The sequence below is a fragment of the Neolamprologus multifasciatus genome, chromosome 7 (assembly GCF_963576455.1).
Source record: "Neolamprologus multifasciatus chromosome 7, fNeoMul1.2, whole genome shotgun sequence".
Classification (NCBI taxonomy): domain Eukaryota; kingdom Metazoa; phylum Chordata; class Actinopteri; order Cichliformes; family Cichlidae; genus Neolamprologus; species Neolamprologus multifasciatus.
Window position 1 is genome coordinate 4,418,975 of NC_140445.1, and position 16,594 is coordinate 4,435,568.

The 16,594-nt window shown below is 40.2% G+C and overlaps 2 protein-coding genes and 1 long non-coding RNA gene across 3 annotated transcripts in view; all 3 read right to left on the bottom strand.

Annotated features, from left to right (window-relative positions):
• LOC146513543 (uncharacterized) overlaps positions 1–16,594 on the bottom strand; it is a 543,433-nt gene that overhangs the window by 3,224 nt on the left and 523,615 nt on the right. The gene's annotated exons all lie outside the window — the stretch shown is intronic.
• LOC146513544 (olfactomedin-4-like) lies at positions 15–3,185 on the bottom strand. Its single transcript, XM_085166829.1, has 7 exons — positions 3,061–3,185; positions 2,815–2,937; positions 2,528–2,746; positions 2,278–2,431; positions 1,444–1,671; positions 719–887; positions 15–639 (listed from the first exon to the last, which is right to left on the bottom strand). Exons 1-7 carry the CDS (start codon positions 3,112–3,114, stop codon positions 204–206), a joined length of 1,383 nt encoding a protein of 460 aa, XP_085022955.1. The 5' UTR covers positions 3,115–3,185; the 3' UTR covers positions 15–203.
• Positions 3,643–10,948, bottom strand: LOC146513545 (olfactomedin-4-like). Its single transcript, XM_085166819.1, has 7 exons — positions 10,685–10,948; positions 10,483–10,599; positions 10,200–10,418; positions 9,805–9,958; positions 8,843–9,070; positions 7,451–7,619; positions 3,643–7,317 (listed from the first exon to the last, which is right to left on the bottom strand). Exons 1-7 carry the CDS (start codon positions 10,781–10,783, stop codon positions 6,882–6,884), a joined length of 1,422 nt encoding a protein of 473 aa, XP_085022945.1. The 5' UTR covers positions 10,784–10,948; the 3' UTR covers positions 3,643–6,881.

A 16,594-nucleotide genomic window follows, 5' to 3' on the forward strand; every position in this document is an offset into this window, starting at 1 on the left:
TGTGTGTGAATGTGTGAGTGAATGGGTGGATGACTGAATGTAGTGTAAAGCGCTTTGGGGTCCTTAGGGACTAAGTAAAGTGCTAAACAATTACAAGCCATTTACCATTTATCTAAATGGCAAATATCACAAGGAGGAAGTAGGGAGGTTTTAATGTTTATTTCATTTATGTGAAAATTGGCTTTAAGCATCAACATATCAATTTACCCAAACAACACCTTGTAGGAAACCATGTTGGAGTCACAGTAAGCATGCAGCATCTGGTCCACAGGGCTGTAGTTTAGGCTTTGAATGTTGGTAGACATCTTGTTCATGAAGATGCCAATGTTGAACTTCTCCTGTCCCGTCACGGTGTTGAATGAGTAAAAGATCTCCTCGACCTCCCTGTTAATGTAACGTGTCGCATAGAGAACCCCACACGCCATGAAGGTGTTGGTCACTGCCCGCTTGTAGATTGAAGTGCGCCAGGTCTTTCCAAGCACTGGTGTTTCACCCTCCTCTAGCTTGGAGAGAACCAAGTTGCCAAAGTCCTGAGTGGTGGTGTAGACCACCCAGACACCAGACTCATCTGTTGCCAGGTCCAGGTCAGTGTATGGGTAGCATTCCTCAAGATGGCAGAAGTTACCTTTTGAGTTGTACCTGATTAACAGAGGATAGCAGTGAAAGTTTCTGTCATAGTTATCCTTTAAACTAACATTTTCAAAGTTGAGTAACAAACCTGGTGCCTTTTGGTAGCTGTAAGGTTGTGACACTTTTAGTGGTGAGATTGAATCGACAAACATAATCTTGGTTGTAACAGTTGTAGTACAAAGCCCCTCCATACAGAACATTATTTGGACCCTGGATGGTGTTGGTAGTTGGGTTTGAGGAGTGGATCTGGACGTTACCTGAAGAAGAAGAAGACGAACGATAAGGAAGAATAAATGTGAGAAAATAGTTTAACAATTTCTAGTATGTAAAAAAAGTGTCATTAATAAAGAAGAACTGCAAAAAATTGTTCATAAGGACTTTCTAAATGTAGGTCTCAGAAGGAACCAAGGCAGAACTGACTATGCACGTGTGCAGGACCAGCACTCGTTGGTGAAAAAGAAAGATACTATCCTGCGCCAACAAGTAGTTGCTAGTCCACCAAATGCTTATCAGTCTCTCTCAGTCTTCATTTACAAATTAAAGTGCACATTAATCTTTGTAAAGATCTACACAACTGTTGAGCTGAATGCCTCAAATAGTTATAGCTATTGTGGATATGCCGAATAAAATTACTTTATATTCTCTATGCTTTCCTTCAAGTTTTACCACAAAATCTGGTAAACCTGCAGGGTGAATGACTTCTTTACATAAAATCAACAAACCACTTCAAAGTGATTGCAATAAAACCCAAAATGCTTTGTTACATAAATTGTACCTCTGACAATTAACCACAAGAAGAGAGCAGTTCCTTACCTGGAACGCTCACTCCAATGATGAGAGAACTCAGACTGCTGTAAAGACGAACATAGTGGGCATATATGTTACTGGAAGTCAACATGACCAGCCAGTACCAGCTTTCTTTGCCTTCCTCTGGTCTGGGATCACGACCCCAGGCTCCGTAAGCATACGAGCCAGGATATTCTCCTGCTGTGTAGACCCTTGGTCCAGTGACATTCAGAAGCCGGCTGCGTGGACAGGTACCTGAGGGGAGAAGTGTGTAACAGTTGTTCTTTCTGCTGCTACTTTTATGGATGCAGTGCATAGTACAACCAGCTGTCAGACAAATGGCCTCCTACTTGTCTCTAGAATACTTTTGTATACCGAGGCAACCCGCTATCACAACAAAGCGTGGAGTAGACACGCCGGTTCATTTCATGCTTTGCCTCTCCAAAATGTGAAATGTACACGCATGCAGAAGTTGCAGTAAGCTGCAGTAACAGTAGAGGGAGATATTTCATTTCAAGCCAACATCAAGATAATCATGGGAAAAGGTTTAAACACACATTATTAACACATTTACATTTATAATCGATTCTGACAAGTAAGGATCCTGGAAAGTACTTAATACGTTTTTGGTAAATAAGGCAAATGTTGACCACATGCCAATAATCCTTCACATTATACAATAATGGCCTTCAAATAGTTTGGTAATGCCTTCACAACTCGTCTTAGTTTGCTGGTTTTTAGTTTCATTGTATTGAGCTCAGTTTAGTTCATGTTTGGTCTTCTGTAAAACGGTTTATTAACCCCTTCAGGGCCTCAGTAGCAGCCATCCAACCCCCAACCCCACCTGGTTGTTAGACTCACCCTGTGGAGGCTCGGTGGGTGTGACGGTAGTGTTCATTTTTTTGTTGCACTTGAATAGATCTGCCTTCAGAGCAGAGTTGACTTGCTGTCCCTTTATCACCTGCATGGTGTCGAACTTCTCCAGCTCTTGCATCTCTGCTTTAAAGTTCTCCAGCTGAGACAAATTTTGATTGTTTACAAGATCGTAAACAGAGTGAGGGACAAAGATACAGTGATGTCAGTGTTTTGCAGCATGTGGTTGTGAATCTACCTGTTCAGTGGCGTTAGCAGTGAGGATCTGGTGTTGCTGGGTGGTGCTGTTGAGCTTGTCAATCAGCTGCTTGATCTCAGTCATTTCATTCTCTATAACATACAAGCTGAGAACTCCATACAGCTCTCCGTCATCCTCCTTCTCCAGGATCTGCACGTCTTTGTTCAGCTGGGAAAGACGACGCTCCAACCCCAGCAGCAGACTCTCCAGCTCCACAGTCTGCAGAGGCAGCAGTGATTAAGCAGGAATGGAGACACACAGCATGAGAGCTTTAAAAGACTAGTTACCTTCTGTGGGGTGATGTTGCTGTTGCAGTCTGATACGTTGGTTTCAACTATCCTGAGTTTTTCATGAGGGAATGCCTTCTCTGAGTTATTCAGCTCGCATGAACACTTTTCTCGTGGAGGAGCCTGAAATTTAAATTTATTTTTAAGTGAAATAAGCAGAACATCACATTTAGTGGGATTTTGTATTTGTCACTTTATTCAAAATGGATATTTTATCATTTAAAGGAAGTCTTCAGTATTTCTTACCTGTTGGGTGAATGTGAGCAGAGCCCACAGTGAAATGATCACGTACAGCTTCATGGTGAATCACAGAGAGCAGAGCTGAACAAAACCATCTGTAAACTGCTGCAGCAGCTTGTGAACATTCCCGCTAACCTCTGCATGTGAGGAAGTGGATGTGGGTGTGTTTGTATTTCATGCATCATGCATCTCAATGACATTTGTCACTGTTTCTCATGACATTTTTTGTTAATTACAAAAACTTTTTAAAGTTGTTTTCCCCCTTTCACTGCTGTTCAGCACAGGACATTTAATCATCTATGAGTTTAATCAATATGGATTCTCAGAGCCAACGGCAGTAATGACTTACGAAACACAACACTGCATTCTTCAAGATATGATTTTCCTGTGTCTACTGACATGCACATATTTTAGCATCAACAAGTTTCTTTGCAGATTTAAAACTGTCAGTGCAATCTGAGTCTTTGCAACAGTTTGCTCAAATGCACTCTTAAACACTACTAGAACACACAACAAAAAACATAATACAAAATAAACTTTATACAATATATTTACTTACTACAATTTTACTGTATTTGCTACATACAGTAAAGTTTATGCTGGGAACATTTTTTGTTTTATAATGAGTATGAGTCACAGCTAAACCTGCGGTGACTTGAAAATGAGACAAGTCATAAAATAGCCAGAGACTAAAATCACAATGTGTCCAATTGCACCTTTTGAATTTTATATTTCGTTCTGGTCTTTGTTATTCGTGCAGTGTGTTAGCCACTACCTCATTTTGGTGCACGCTAAGCTCTTTTAACCGTATCATATGAGCAGTCTGTGCTAAAATAAAATAATATGTGTCCAAGAAATTCAAGAAATGTAAATTATTTTATTATTTTTATCTTTTTAATTTTCCCAACACATAACATTTGTCACTCCCCTAAGCGTCTCATAGTAACGTAAAAGGTACCCGTCTGTCCTTATGAAACGCTCTGAACAGAAAGCCACTTGTGGCAGTAAGACACGCTTGAAGCACAGGCTCCAGCCATCCATTCCAGCCCTAACCTTAACCATACACATAGTGTTTTCCAAAGTGATTCAGGATCTGAAAGTGAACAGATTTGATCTTCATGTCACACATTTATAGATTTAACCCGCTCTCATGCCGACGACTATGACAAATTGTTGGTATGTTACGTGTTGAGATGAGAACGTGTTGAATAATATTACGAACTGCAGGCAGGTCAGTTTAACACCAGGACTTTTTCACAATATGCTTTAGACAATTTATGATGTAACATGTGTGATTTGGACCTTCCCTAAAAAAAATGTATCAAAGGAAGCTGTCATTAATTTACTAAAGAAATTAAAAATGTGTTTGTTCATACCACAGTTTTGTTCTGTGGAGTATGATAAAGACAGCTCTCAGGTGCTAGACACAGATCCCGACTTTTCTGACAACAACTAGAGACCACAAAGACAACAGGTGGAAAACCACAATGAAATTAATCAAACAAGAGTGGACAAAGAACAGGAATCCAGATTCCAAGATGGGTATTTCAAGGCCATTTGAAAGTGTCCCTTATACAAGACTGAGGTCTCCAACTGGAAGCAGTCCATCTATTTTTTGCCACCATATTAAAGACATCAGATAAACAGAAGGTTAAGCAAACATAGCAACAGTAATGTTAGGCAGTGGATGTCAAGAACCAAGTACAGTCTATCTGACAACACAAAGATAATTGTCTGTTTTCATACAGACATCTCTTAAACCTTTATTTATTGAATAATCACCAGAGATAAAGTTTTGTGTACAGGTAGCAGTCTAAACCTGTTGTAATAACACTCTGTTAACACTATTACAGTCTGCTAGTCAATAAGCATTCATAGCTCAGTGCTGTGGCTGGATGATGCAATAAGACCCTGCATAAAGGCAGACGGTGACTAATATGTACCCTTGTTTTTTTTAGGCTTTATAGAGACTTACGTGCAGAATTTTTGTTGTGGATCCTGTAACAGTGAAGTTTTAGGAACAGAAAGTGTCCACTTTGCACTCAGACTGCAATAATAAATTTTTATTTTTATATTGTGGTTTGTGTTATGCATACAATGTCTTAGCGATGGTTGAATTTATTGTGTTCTAAGCCCTTTAACTGCTTTACATACACCAAGTCTCTGGTAATACCTTTAGCACAGAGTTTGATTATGTTTTAAAGTATTGCAAACACATTTTTAGAAATTAAAAGGTTTCTTTTAGATGTTCAAATGAAGTCTGAGTTGGTCACTGATATATTTTAGTGGAATATAAGCACTAAAAGAAAAAAATGGGCTTAAACTTAGTTATGCTTAGACTTAATAATCAATATGCTTTGTTCATATTTTCATTTTGAATTGGAAATTTTAAACTTGATTAATTTGCTGTGCAGATGTGCATTAGAAGATTTAATTTGTGTTCTGGTTCAAAAGTAGTTCACTTAGGTTTTGGCAATTAGAGGACAACACAAATGGTCATTTAAACTAACATCTACTGCACAGCTCATAACATGTTTTCCAAAGAAGTGCTCTTTTCTTAGGCCTTGGGGCCATAGTCGTGGTCAGCGCCAAAGATGATTTAGACTTTAGAGGGTAAAGGATCAGTTATTCATTTTGTAACAGCTGTAACAAAATAAGTAGTTTAAAGCAGGGGTCTCGGACTCCAGAACTCGGATTTTAGATGTGTCCTTGATCCAACAAAGCTGATTTAAATGGCTAAATTACCTCCTCAGCATGTCTTGAAGTTCTCCAGAGGCCTCGTAATGAACTATTTCAGGTGTGTTGGCCCACGGTGAGATCTAAAACCTGCAGGACACCGGCACTCGAGGCCTGGGGTTTTGAGACCCCTGGTTTAAATCAAGTACAGCTTAGATAAATTTGGCAATATTGCATTTCTGCAAATGGTTTAATGTAATTTATTAGAATGTTAGGGGGCTGTTAAGAGATATATTCTAAAACACTTCTTCAGCAGAGAATCAGAGAGGAGAAACACAGATTTTCTTGCTAGCGAGGGCAGCCTCCAGAGCTCACACACCAAGAGTGAGGCTCCAAGATTCGCACTGAGGACTGCCCTGGTCTTTATTTATACACTTCAGTGGGCGTTTGTTCCATACATTGGAATGTGGAGGTGTATATGTATGTGTGTGTGTGTGTGTGTGTCAGAGTGTGACCCCATAAACGACTTGCCTTAACCTGCTGGTCTGGAAAATCCAACAGTTCATCTATATGTAAAAAAGGCACTTAGACTAAAACTGACATAACTACGTTAATCCTACCGTAAAACAATAAGACAAGGTACGACCTTTCCCATGCTCCTAGGATGTGGGGGTGCATGCCAGAACACCCTGGAATGTTACAGACCTCCTAGGGTGAGACATTCTTTCAATATGCCACCAACTATATACTTCTAAAGACAAATGATTACATGCAGTATTCTACCATATGCAAACTTATATCATTAAAAGATTATACTGACTACTAAGTACAATTTTCCATTGACAGGGGCAAAAACACAAAAGTATTTGTCACCTCAAACACAAAAATATTGACTCTCAGTAGAATTTTTTTTTACTTTTATATAAAGTCAGTTAAAGATGTTATTAAAAAATCTCTTAAGTCAGTAAAAGAAAAAAACAAAAAATTAGCAAACTAACTAATAAAATTAGCAAATTATTAAACACTGACCATTACTATGAAAATTAACCTTAAAAGTTACCCCATATATTAAGGTTTTTCAGCCCTTTTTTCTGACCTTCATAAATATTTATTTTACTGGAGCAGTTATTTGAATCAAATCTTTTATGAATTTACTCAAAAATCACTTTATAGTAAACCATGTTGGAGTCAGAGTAGACATGTAGTGTCTGGTCCACAGGGCTGTAGTTCAGGGCTTGAATGTTGGGAGAAATCTTGCTGATGAAGATGCCCAGGTTGAACCGCTCCTTCCCCGTCACGGTATTGAAGGAGTAAAAGATCTCCTCGAGCTCTTGGTTGACGTAACGTGTGGCGTAGAGAACGCCGCAGGCCATGAAGGTGTTGGTCACCGCCTGCTTGTACACTGACGTTTGCCAGGTCTTTCCAAGTGCAGGTGGTTCACCCTCCTCCACCTTGGCCAGGATCATGTTGCCAAAGTCCAGGGAGGTGGTGAAGACCACCCAGACACCAGATTCATCCGTTGCAAGATCCAGATCAGTGTATGGGTAACACTCCTCAAGGTGGCAGAAGTTAGCCTTTGAGTTATATCTGGTTAACAGAGGACAACAGTGAATGTTTTACACTTAAAAAGCAATTCTTATTCATAAATGAACGTTTCCATCATAGTTATGTTTCATATTCTTGCAGTAATGAGCTCAAATACAAAGTTGTGGAAAAAAACCTAGTGCCTTGGTGTAGTTCTAAGGTAGTAACGTGTTTGGTGGTGAGGTCGAAACGACAAACAGCATCTCGGTTGTAACAGTTGTAGTACAAAGCCCCTCCATACAGAACATTATTTGGACCCTGGATGGTGTTGGTAGTTGGGTTAGAGGTGTGGATATAGACATTTCCTGGTAGAAAAAGAAGTGAAAGGAGAAGAAGCAGTGTGATGGGGAAACTCAAATTTAAGGATCATTGGTTGTGTTTTTAGAGAACGAATAAGCAGTTTAGATCTACACAGTATGACACATTAAAATATGCACAGTTAGTAAAGCATCAATACATAACATTGTTTAATAGAACTTTATCAGGTAATGTCTGTGAAGGTTCTCAGTCATCCAGGTCATCGTAGTCAAAGGAGCTTGCAAAGAAAAGCGTCTGGACTTCTTTAAGTCGCTTGAAGACGTTTCACCTCTCATCCGAGTAGCTTCTTCAGTTCTAAGGCACAAATGGTGGGGAGTCCCAGATTTAAATCTAGTGGGAGTTTCCCCCCACAGAGGGACAAAAGGACCCCTGATGATCCTCTAATCGCCTGAGCCAAGGTGTGAAACTGGGTGTGGGTCACAATCAGCCAGAGTTTCGGGTGAGCTCATTGTGAAACCTGACCCCACCTTATCATGCGAATTCCTGAGGTCAGATGGCCCAGGATGTGAGTGGGCGTTAAGGCGTCTGGGGAGGGAACTCAAAACTGGATTATAGATGGCAGAGAGTTGGTGTCGTAAACCACCGCAAACCATCGTAAAATCGTAAACCAGGGCCAGGTTTCACAATGAGCTCACCCGAAACGCTGGCTGATTGGGACCCACACAAAGTTTCACACCTTGGCTCAGGTGATTAGAGGATCATCAGGGGGTCCTTTTGTCCCTCTGTGGGGGGAAACTCCCACTAGGTTTAAATCTGGGACTCCCCACCATTTGACCTTAGAACTGAAGAAGCTTTATCAGGTAATGACTTATATTATTCTCTTATGAGAACTATTTACTAGAGTATCTCCAAGGAAGTCTTCCAGTGCAGGTGAAGTTATTTCTTTCTTGCAAACATTTTACAATTTATTTCAAAGAATATTCACAGTTTATTTAAACGGAATATTTGCTAGAAACTGCACCCGATACTGCTTTAGTCAGTTTTTTTTTGTTAAATTAGAGTACATGTTAACTTTCTAATGATCTGTATCACCGGACTTCAACATTTGTGAAGCTCTGCAGTCACTGTCATTCTCATTTACTTTCAGTAACACAAGTTAAAGGAAAGCAGGTCTTCATTGTCTTTAAAAAATCTCAAAGGAATTAGATCCTGTGATCGGCCACTTCAAAGGGACGACTGGCACGTTTGACACTACACAGCAGTTCCTTACCTGGGGCGCTCACCCCCCTAATGAGAGAGTTCAGGCTGGAGTAAAAACGAATGTAGTTGGAGTATCTGTTGTTGGAAGTCATCATCACCAACCAATACCAGTTCTCTTTCCCTTTCTCTGGTTTGGGATCACAGCCCCAGGCTCCATAAGAATACAAGCCGGGATACTCTCCTTCTGTGTAGAACACTGGCCCGGTAACACTAACAAGCCGGCTTCGAGGACAGGTACCTGAAGGAAAATTAAAGTGTGTATTAACTAGAGGTGGGAATCACCATACATCCCACGATACGATATTATCACAATACTTAGCGCACGATACGATATTATTGCAATTTTTAAAATATTTTGCGATATTCAGATTCTGTACATAAAGGTAAACTTTATCAATATTCATTTTATCTCATATCAAAGTCTCACACTCAGTCTTTCCCTCATTTCAGTTTTATTGTTGACAAACTGAACGGTTTGTATTACAGTCTAGTCCAACTTAACTGAACGCAACCATCTGGTACAATTATAGCTATTCTGAACTATGCAGTTTATGAAAACTATGCAGCCCCTTCAGCAACTGAAGAATTTGAAAGTAAATTAAAACAAAATATAATTTTACATTAAATAAAAAAGTTTTAAACTTAATTAAAATAAAACATGTCTTAAATTAAAATAAGTAAACTGTCATGTTTATTGCTGCCATAAAAAAGTTAAACACATTTGGACAGTGAAGGAATGTCAGGATTCTTGCTCAGAAAAAGGATCAACATGCTCTGAAGTCAGAGCACAAAAACCTTTTTGTAACAAAATATTGATTTCTGCTGTCCCTGTATCGATACATTATTAGCAAACAAAATATCACGATACTACACAGTATCGATTTTTTCCCCCACCCCTAGTATTAACTGTGAGCCGTACTAGTCCTATAGAGGTTTCAACCTCATAACAATCGCAAGTGAGGCATAACTCACCCTGTGGAAGCTGTGGACGCTGGGTGAGTGCCTTCACTTCCGTTTTGCAACTGTCCAGGTCTGTCCTCAGAACATCGATGGTTTGTCGTCCCTTTATCACCTGCATGGTGTCGAACTTCTCCAGCGCTTTCATTTCTGTTTTCATGATCTCCAGCTGAGAGAAAGAAGACATTCAAATGTGGAGCAAAACAGAAAAATGTATTTCTTAACATGGCTTGATACTCCACAAATCAACAAAAGGGCACTTAAAACAATGAATATACAGAATATGTTTAAAAGAATTAAATGTCACTGTTCTGTTAACACCATCTATAATATAGAATAGTGAAAACACAATAGTAGATGTACACTTCAGGTTGATGTCAGCGTTTTGCAGCATGTGGTTGTGAATGTACCTGGCGAGTGGCGCTAGCAGCGAGGATCTGGTGTTCCTGGGTGATGCTGTCGAGCTTGTCAATCAGCTGCTTGATCTCATTCATTTCATTCTCTATAAGATACAGGCTGAGAACGCCATACAGCCCTCTGTCATCCTCCTTTTCCAGGATCAGCACATCTTTGCTCAGCTGGGTAAGACGTTGGTCCAACCCCTGCAGTAGACTCTTCAGCTCCACAGACTGCAGAGACAGCAGTGGTTAAACAAACAGACAGAATGACACTACGAGTCGCAGGGTAACTTACCTTCTGTGGGATGATGTTGCTTTTGCAGTCTGATGTACTGCTTTCAACTTTTCTGAGTTTTTCATGGGGGAATATTCTCTCTGAGTTATTCAGCTCGCATGTACACTCCGTATGCTCCTGAAAATGTAAGGGTGGTGTTTTATGAATTGTACTAAAGTTTTAAAAAGATTTCTATGTGACCTGAGGCTTCAGTGTTTCTTACCTGCTTGGTGACGGTGAGCAGAGCACACAGTGGAATGATCACATACAGCCTCATGTTGGACCAGAGAGAAAATTGTGTGTCTGACTGAAGCAGCAACATCAAACTTGTGAGGAATCGTGCGAACGTCTAGAGAAGAAATAAAAAATGTTGACAATCACAGACACCGAACGAAAGCGAGAGAAAGCACGACACAAAGAGAGAAAGAGAACAACTTAAACAAGAAACAATAACCACAAAGAGGAAAAAAGAAAAACGCACTGTTACTACAGATACTGCGACACAGTGGAATAAAAGCAACAATAAAAAAAATGCAGAAAACTATTACATCTTAACTGAATAAGCACATTCCTGCGCATCTGATAATAAAAGTTGGAATACGTGAAATATACAAAGATAATCCAAACAACTGATTCATGCACCTTTCTGTGAGGATTTTAAGGACATTTCATATGCAGCATCTCTCAATGGAAGATGTAGTAACAGGTTTCAGGAACAGGAAGTGAAAAATCTACATGAGTGCAAAAAATACCACAGAAAGAAAAATTATATCATGTCCAATTATACCATCCATCCATCCATTCACTTCCGCTTATCCTTTTCAGGGTCACGGGGGGCGCTGGAGCCTATCCCAGCTGTCATAGGGCGAGAGGCGGGGTACACCCTGGACAGGTCGCCAGTCTGTCGCAGGGCCAACACACAGGGACAGACAACCATTCGCACTCACATTCACTCCTGTTAGGTTTTGTAATGTTGATTGTCATTTATGCTTAGAAATATTTAACCATATATGCTTAGAGGTGTATAATCGATTGTGTAGTGATAGGATGTGTGATCTTTAGCAGGCTGCAAAGGCTTGGTGTGGATTCAGAGTGTTCTGGAATCCACACCTACATCCTGGGAGCATGGGAAGAGGTCGTACCTTGTTTTATTGTTTTACAGTAGGATTAACGTAGCAATATCTGTTTTAGTCTGAGTGCCTTTTGTTTAGATGAACTGGTGGACTTTCCAGACCAGTAGGTTTAGGGAAGCCTTTATGGGGTCACGCTCTGACCCCACGCACACACACACACACACACACACACACACACACAATCCTTTGTTCACATGTATACCTATGTAAGATGTTATATGTTAATGACCCTATGCATATTCATGTAACCATAATAAAAGGAGTGCTATGGGGAACCTGGCTGAGAGTCTGACGGGGGTCAAGTGGTGGAACGACACTTGGCTCCAGGCAGGTCTCCCTCATGCATGAGTAACATGAAGAACTTTGCCTACTTCGTGTCTTGCTTTGCTGTGTAATTATATTGTCTTCAACGTTCCAGCGAATAGGTTTAAGCTACAAACCTATCAACTCCTAATGGCAATTTGGATTTTCCAATTAACCTATTTGATTTGCAATGTATTTTTATGGGTTGATTAACTCACCACTCAATAACATTTAGGATGTGAGGAAAACAATTTGTATAGTTTTGAAAAAATGTGTCATGTTTTTCCTTTTTTATATATGAAATATCGATAAACATATCTGGTAAACATTTGAGGTCTCCATTCTCATATGTTGTCTTTTATAATTATTGACAAAAACCAGCAAACAGAAATGAGTCAACTGGAGAAAGACTAAAAGATTTTAAAGCAACACATTCTCATCCCAAAACGTAACATACCGACGCTATCGCCGTGTCTCAATTCCTAGGCTGCATCCTGCTGCATTTGTAGACCGATTAAGTCACAGCCAGGGAACGAAGGCTGTCCCAATTTGAAGGATACTACAAATGCGGCCGACAGATGTGTCCTTCATTTCGGGTGTATCCTTCGTGGCCCAACTCGGACACTCTCGTTATTGTGTCCGTGGTCAAGACTCTTTACCTACCGCCTACTGGTGATGGCCAGAGGGGCCGATGGTGCGATATGGCAGCCTCGCCTCTGTCAGTCTGTCCCAGGGCATGCAATCCATTATTATTTAAACCAACTGCTAACTGTATATTTCTGTACATTTACGTATTATGATTCATATTGCCACATTCATTGACCTTGTTTATAGGTAATTTCATTGTTTGATCACGTCAAAATGTTCCTAATTTTATGTCTAAAAGCACTTGGAAAAGCAGAATCCCATGTAAAATTGGCGCAACAAACTGTATTGTTATTACTGTAAATAACCGTATTTTTATGAAGAAGTTATTTTCTGTTATTTTACGGTAGTATTTTGGCGCCCCAGCTGCCGGAATATTACCGATTATTTAAGATGTTTTTTTTTAACAGTGCACATAAAGGCAGACAGTGACTAATACGTGCATCTATTTTGAAGATTTAGAGAGACATACATGCTGAATCTTAGTGGTAGATCCTGTAATGGTAAAGTTTCAGGAACTGAAAGTGTCCACTTTGAGTCAGACTGCAATAATAATTAGATTTTTTTTTAATTTTGTGGTTTGTGTTATACATGCAACATCTTACAGTAAATCATTTATTGGGCTCTTTTAACAGTCTCCAAGTTTCCAATGATAATTTATGATAACGTATAAGGTTTCGTTGCTAAGCAAGTACATGTTTAGAAGTTGCTACTTTTAATTACATATTAATATGTCAATGTAAATGCCTACCTTTTAGGGTACATAACAGAGATTAGAAGGGCTTAATTTTTTACTTTTTTATTCAGAACTGATAAACAAACAAACTGATAAACCACCGCCTCTGTTCAAAGATGGTCGCTCACAGTGGACATAGATGGCTTCTTTCACTCTTTCAAACCATCTGTCCTCTCTGTACAAAATGTGAACATTGGCATCCTCGAAAGAGTGTCCTTTATCCTTAAGATGCAGATGGACAGCTGAGTCTTGTCCTGTGGAGGTGGCTCTTCTGTGTTGTGCCATGCGCTTGTGAAGTGGCTGTTTGGTCTCTCCAATGTAGAGGTCTGGGCATTCCTCGCTGCACTGTACAGCATACACCACATTGTTAAGTCTGTGTTTTGGCGTTTTGTCTTTTGGGTGAACCAGTTTTTGTCTGAGCGTGTTGCTGGGTCTGAAATGCACCGGGATGTGAAAACTCCCCTGAGTTTTTCTGATACACCGGCTACCATCGCGAGCGACCATCTTTGAACAGAGGCGGTGGTTTACGACACCAACTGTCTGCCATCTATAATCCAGTTTTGAGTTCCCTCCCCAGACGCCTTAACATCCACTCACATCCTGGGCCATCTGACCTCAGGAATTCGCATGATAAGGTGGGGCCAGGTTTCACAATGAGCTCACCCGAAACTCTGGCTGATTGGGACCCACACCCAGTTTCACACCTTGGCTCATGTGATTAGAGGATCATCAGGGGGTCCTTTTGTTCCTCTGTGGGGGGAAACTCCCACTAGGTTTAAATCTGGGACTCCCCACCATTTGACCTTAGAACTGAAGAAGCTTTATCAGGTAATGACTTATATTATTCTCTTATGAGAACTATTTACTAGAGTATCTCCAAGGAAGTCTTCCAATTCAATTTTATTTATATAGCGCCAAATCACAACAAAAGTCGCCTCAAGGCGCTTCATACATACAGAGAAAAACCCAACAATCATATGACTCCCTATGAGCAAGCACTTTGGCGACAGTGGGAAGGAGAAACTCCCTTTTAACAGGAAGAAACCTCCGGCAGAACCAGGCTCAGGGAGGGGCGGGGCCATCTCCTGCGACCGGTTGGGGTGAGAGAAGGAAGACAGGATAAAAGACATGCTGTGGAAGAGAGACAGAGGTTAATAACAGATATGATTCAATGCAGGGAGGTCTATTAACACATAACGACTGAGCAAGGTGACTGAAGAAGAAATACTCAATGCATCATGGGAATCCCCCGGCAGCCTACGTCTATTGCAGCATAACTAAGGGAGGATTTAGGGTCACCTGGTCCAGCCCTAACTATATGCTTTAGCAAAAAGGAAAGTTTTAAGCCTAATCTTGAAAGTAGAGATAGTGTCTGTCTCCTGAATCCAAACTGCAAGCTGGTTCCACAGAAGAGGGGCCTGAAAACTGAAGGCTCTGCCTCCCATTCTACTTTTAAATACTCTAGGAACAACAAGTAGGCCTGCAGAGCGAGAGCGAAGTGCTCTAATAGGGTGATATGGTACTACAAGGTCATTAAGATATGATGGGGCCTGATTATTTAAGACCTTGTATGTGAGGAGCAGGATTTTGAATTCAATTCTGGATTTAACAGGAAGCCAATGAAGGGAAGCCAAAACAGGAGAAATATGCTCTCTCTTTCTAGTCCCTGTCAGTACTCTTGCTGCAGCATTTTGGATTAACTGAAGGCTTTTCAGTGAGTTTTTTGGACATCCTGATAATAATGAATTACAGTAGTCCAGCCTGGAAGTAATAAATGCATGAAGTAGTTTTTCAGCGTCACTCTGAGACAGGATATTTCTAATTTTAGAGATGTTGCGCAAATGGAAGAACGCAGTCTTACATATTTGTTTAATATGTGCATTGAAGGACATATCCTGCTCAAAAATGACTCCAAGGTTCCTCACAGTGTTACTGGAGGCCAAGGTAATGCCATCCAGAGTAAGAATCTGGTTAGATACCATATTAGCTTTTCAAGAGAAAAGTTTAAATAATTAATGATCCAAAAGGCACCTTTTCCCTAGGAGGTAAAACACACACACACGGTAACGGTTTCGACTAAAAATCCTGCCTTGAGATCTGCAGGCCTAACCTTTGATTTGACCCTAAAATCATGCATTTTAATATAAAATCTGTATTTTAACACAAGCATCTCATCAGTAGGATTTTGCCAACTGTTCACACACAGGCACAGGATGATCTGGAGCTGAAGTCCACGCGTGGAATTAAGAAGCAGAAAGTTATCGGCCATCCAGGTCTTTATGTCTTTAAGACATTCCTGCAGTTTAACTAATTGGTGTGTGTTATCTGGCTTCATGGACAGATAGAGCTGGGTGTCATCTGCATAGCAGTGAAAATGTATGCTATGTCTTCTAATGATGCTGCCTAGGGGAAGCATGTATAATGTAAACAGAATTGGTCCTAGCACTGAACCCTGTGGAACTCCATAATTAACCTCAGTGTGTGAAGAGGACTCTCCATTTACATGCACAAATTGGAGTCTATTAGATAGATATGATACAAACCACTGCAGTGCAGTACCTGTAATACCTACAGCATGTTCTAATCGCTCTAATAGGATATTATGGTCAACAGTATCGAATGCTGCACTAAGGTCTAGCAGGACAAGCACAGAGATGAGTCCACTGTCAGAGGCCATAAGAAGATCATTTGTAACCTTCACTAAAGCTGTTTCTGTGCTGTGATGAACTCTGAAACCTGACTGAAACTCTTCAAATAAACCATTCCTCTGCAGATGATCTGTTAGCTGTTTGACAACTACTCTTTCAAGGATTTTTGATATGAAAGGAAGGTTGGCCTATAATTAGCTAAGACTGCTGGGTCTAGAGATGGCTTTTTGAGTAAAGGTTTAACTACAGCGAGCTTGAAGGCCTGTGGTACATAGCCGATTATTAGAGATAGGTTGATCATATTTAAGATCGAAGAATTAATTAATGGCAGGACTTCTTTGAGCAGTTTTGTAGGAATGGGGTCTAAAAGACACGTTGATGGTTTGGAGGAAGTAATTATTGAAGTTAACTCAGAAAGATCGATTGGAGAAAAAGAGTCTAACTTAACATCAATGGTACTAAGAGTAGCTGTAGATAATATTACATCTGTGGGATGATTATTGGTAATTTTTTCTCTAATGATGAAAATTTTATTTGTGAAGAAGTTCATGAAGTCATTACTAGTTAATGTTAAAGGGATGTTTGGCTCAAAAGAGCTCTGACTTTTTGTCAGCCTGGCTACAGTGCTGAAGAGAAACCTGGGGTTGTTCTTATTTTCTTCAATCAGT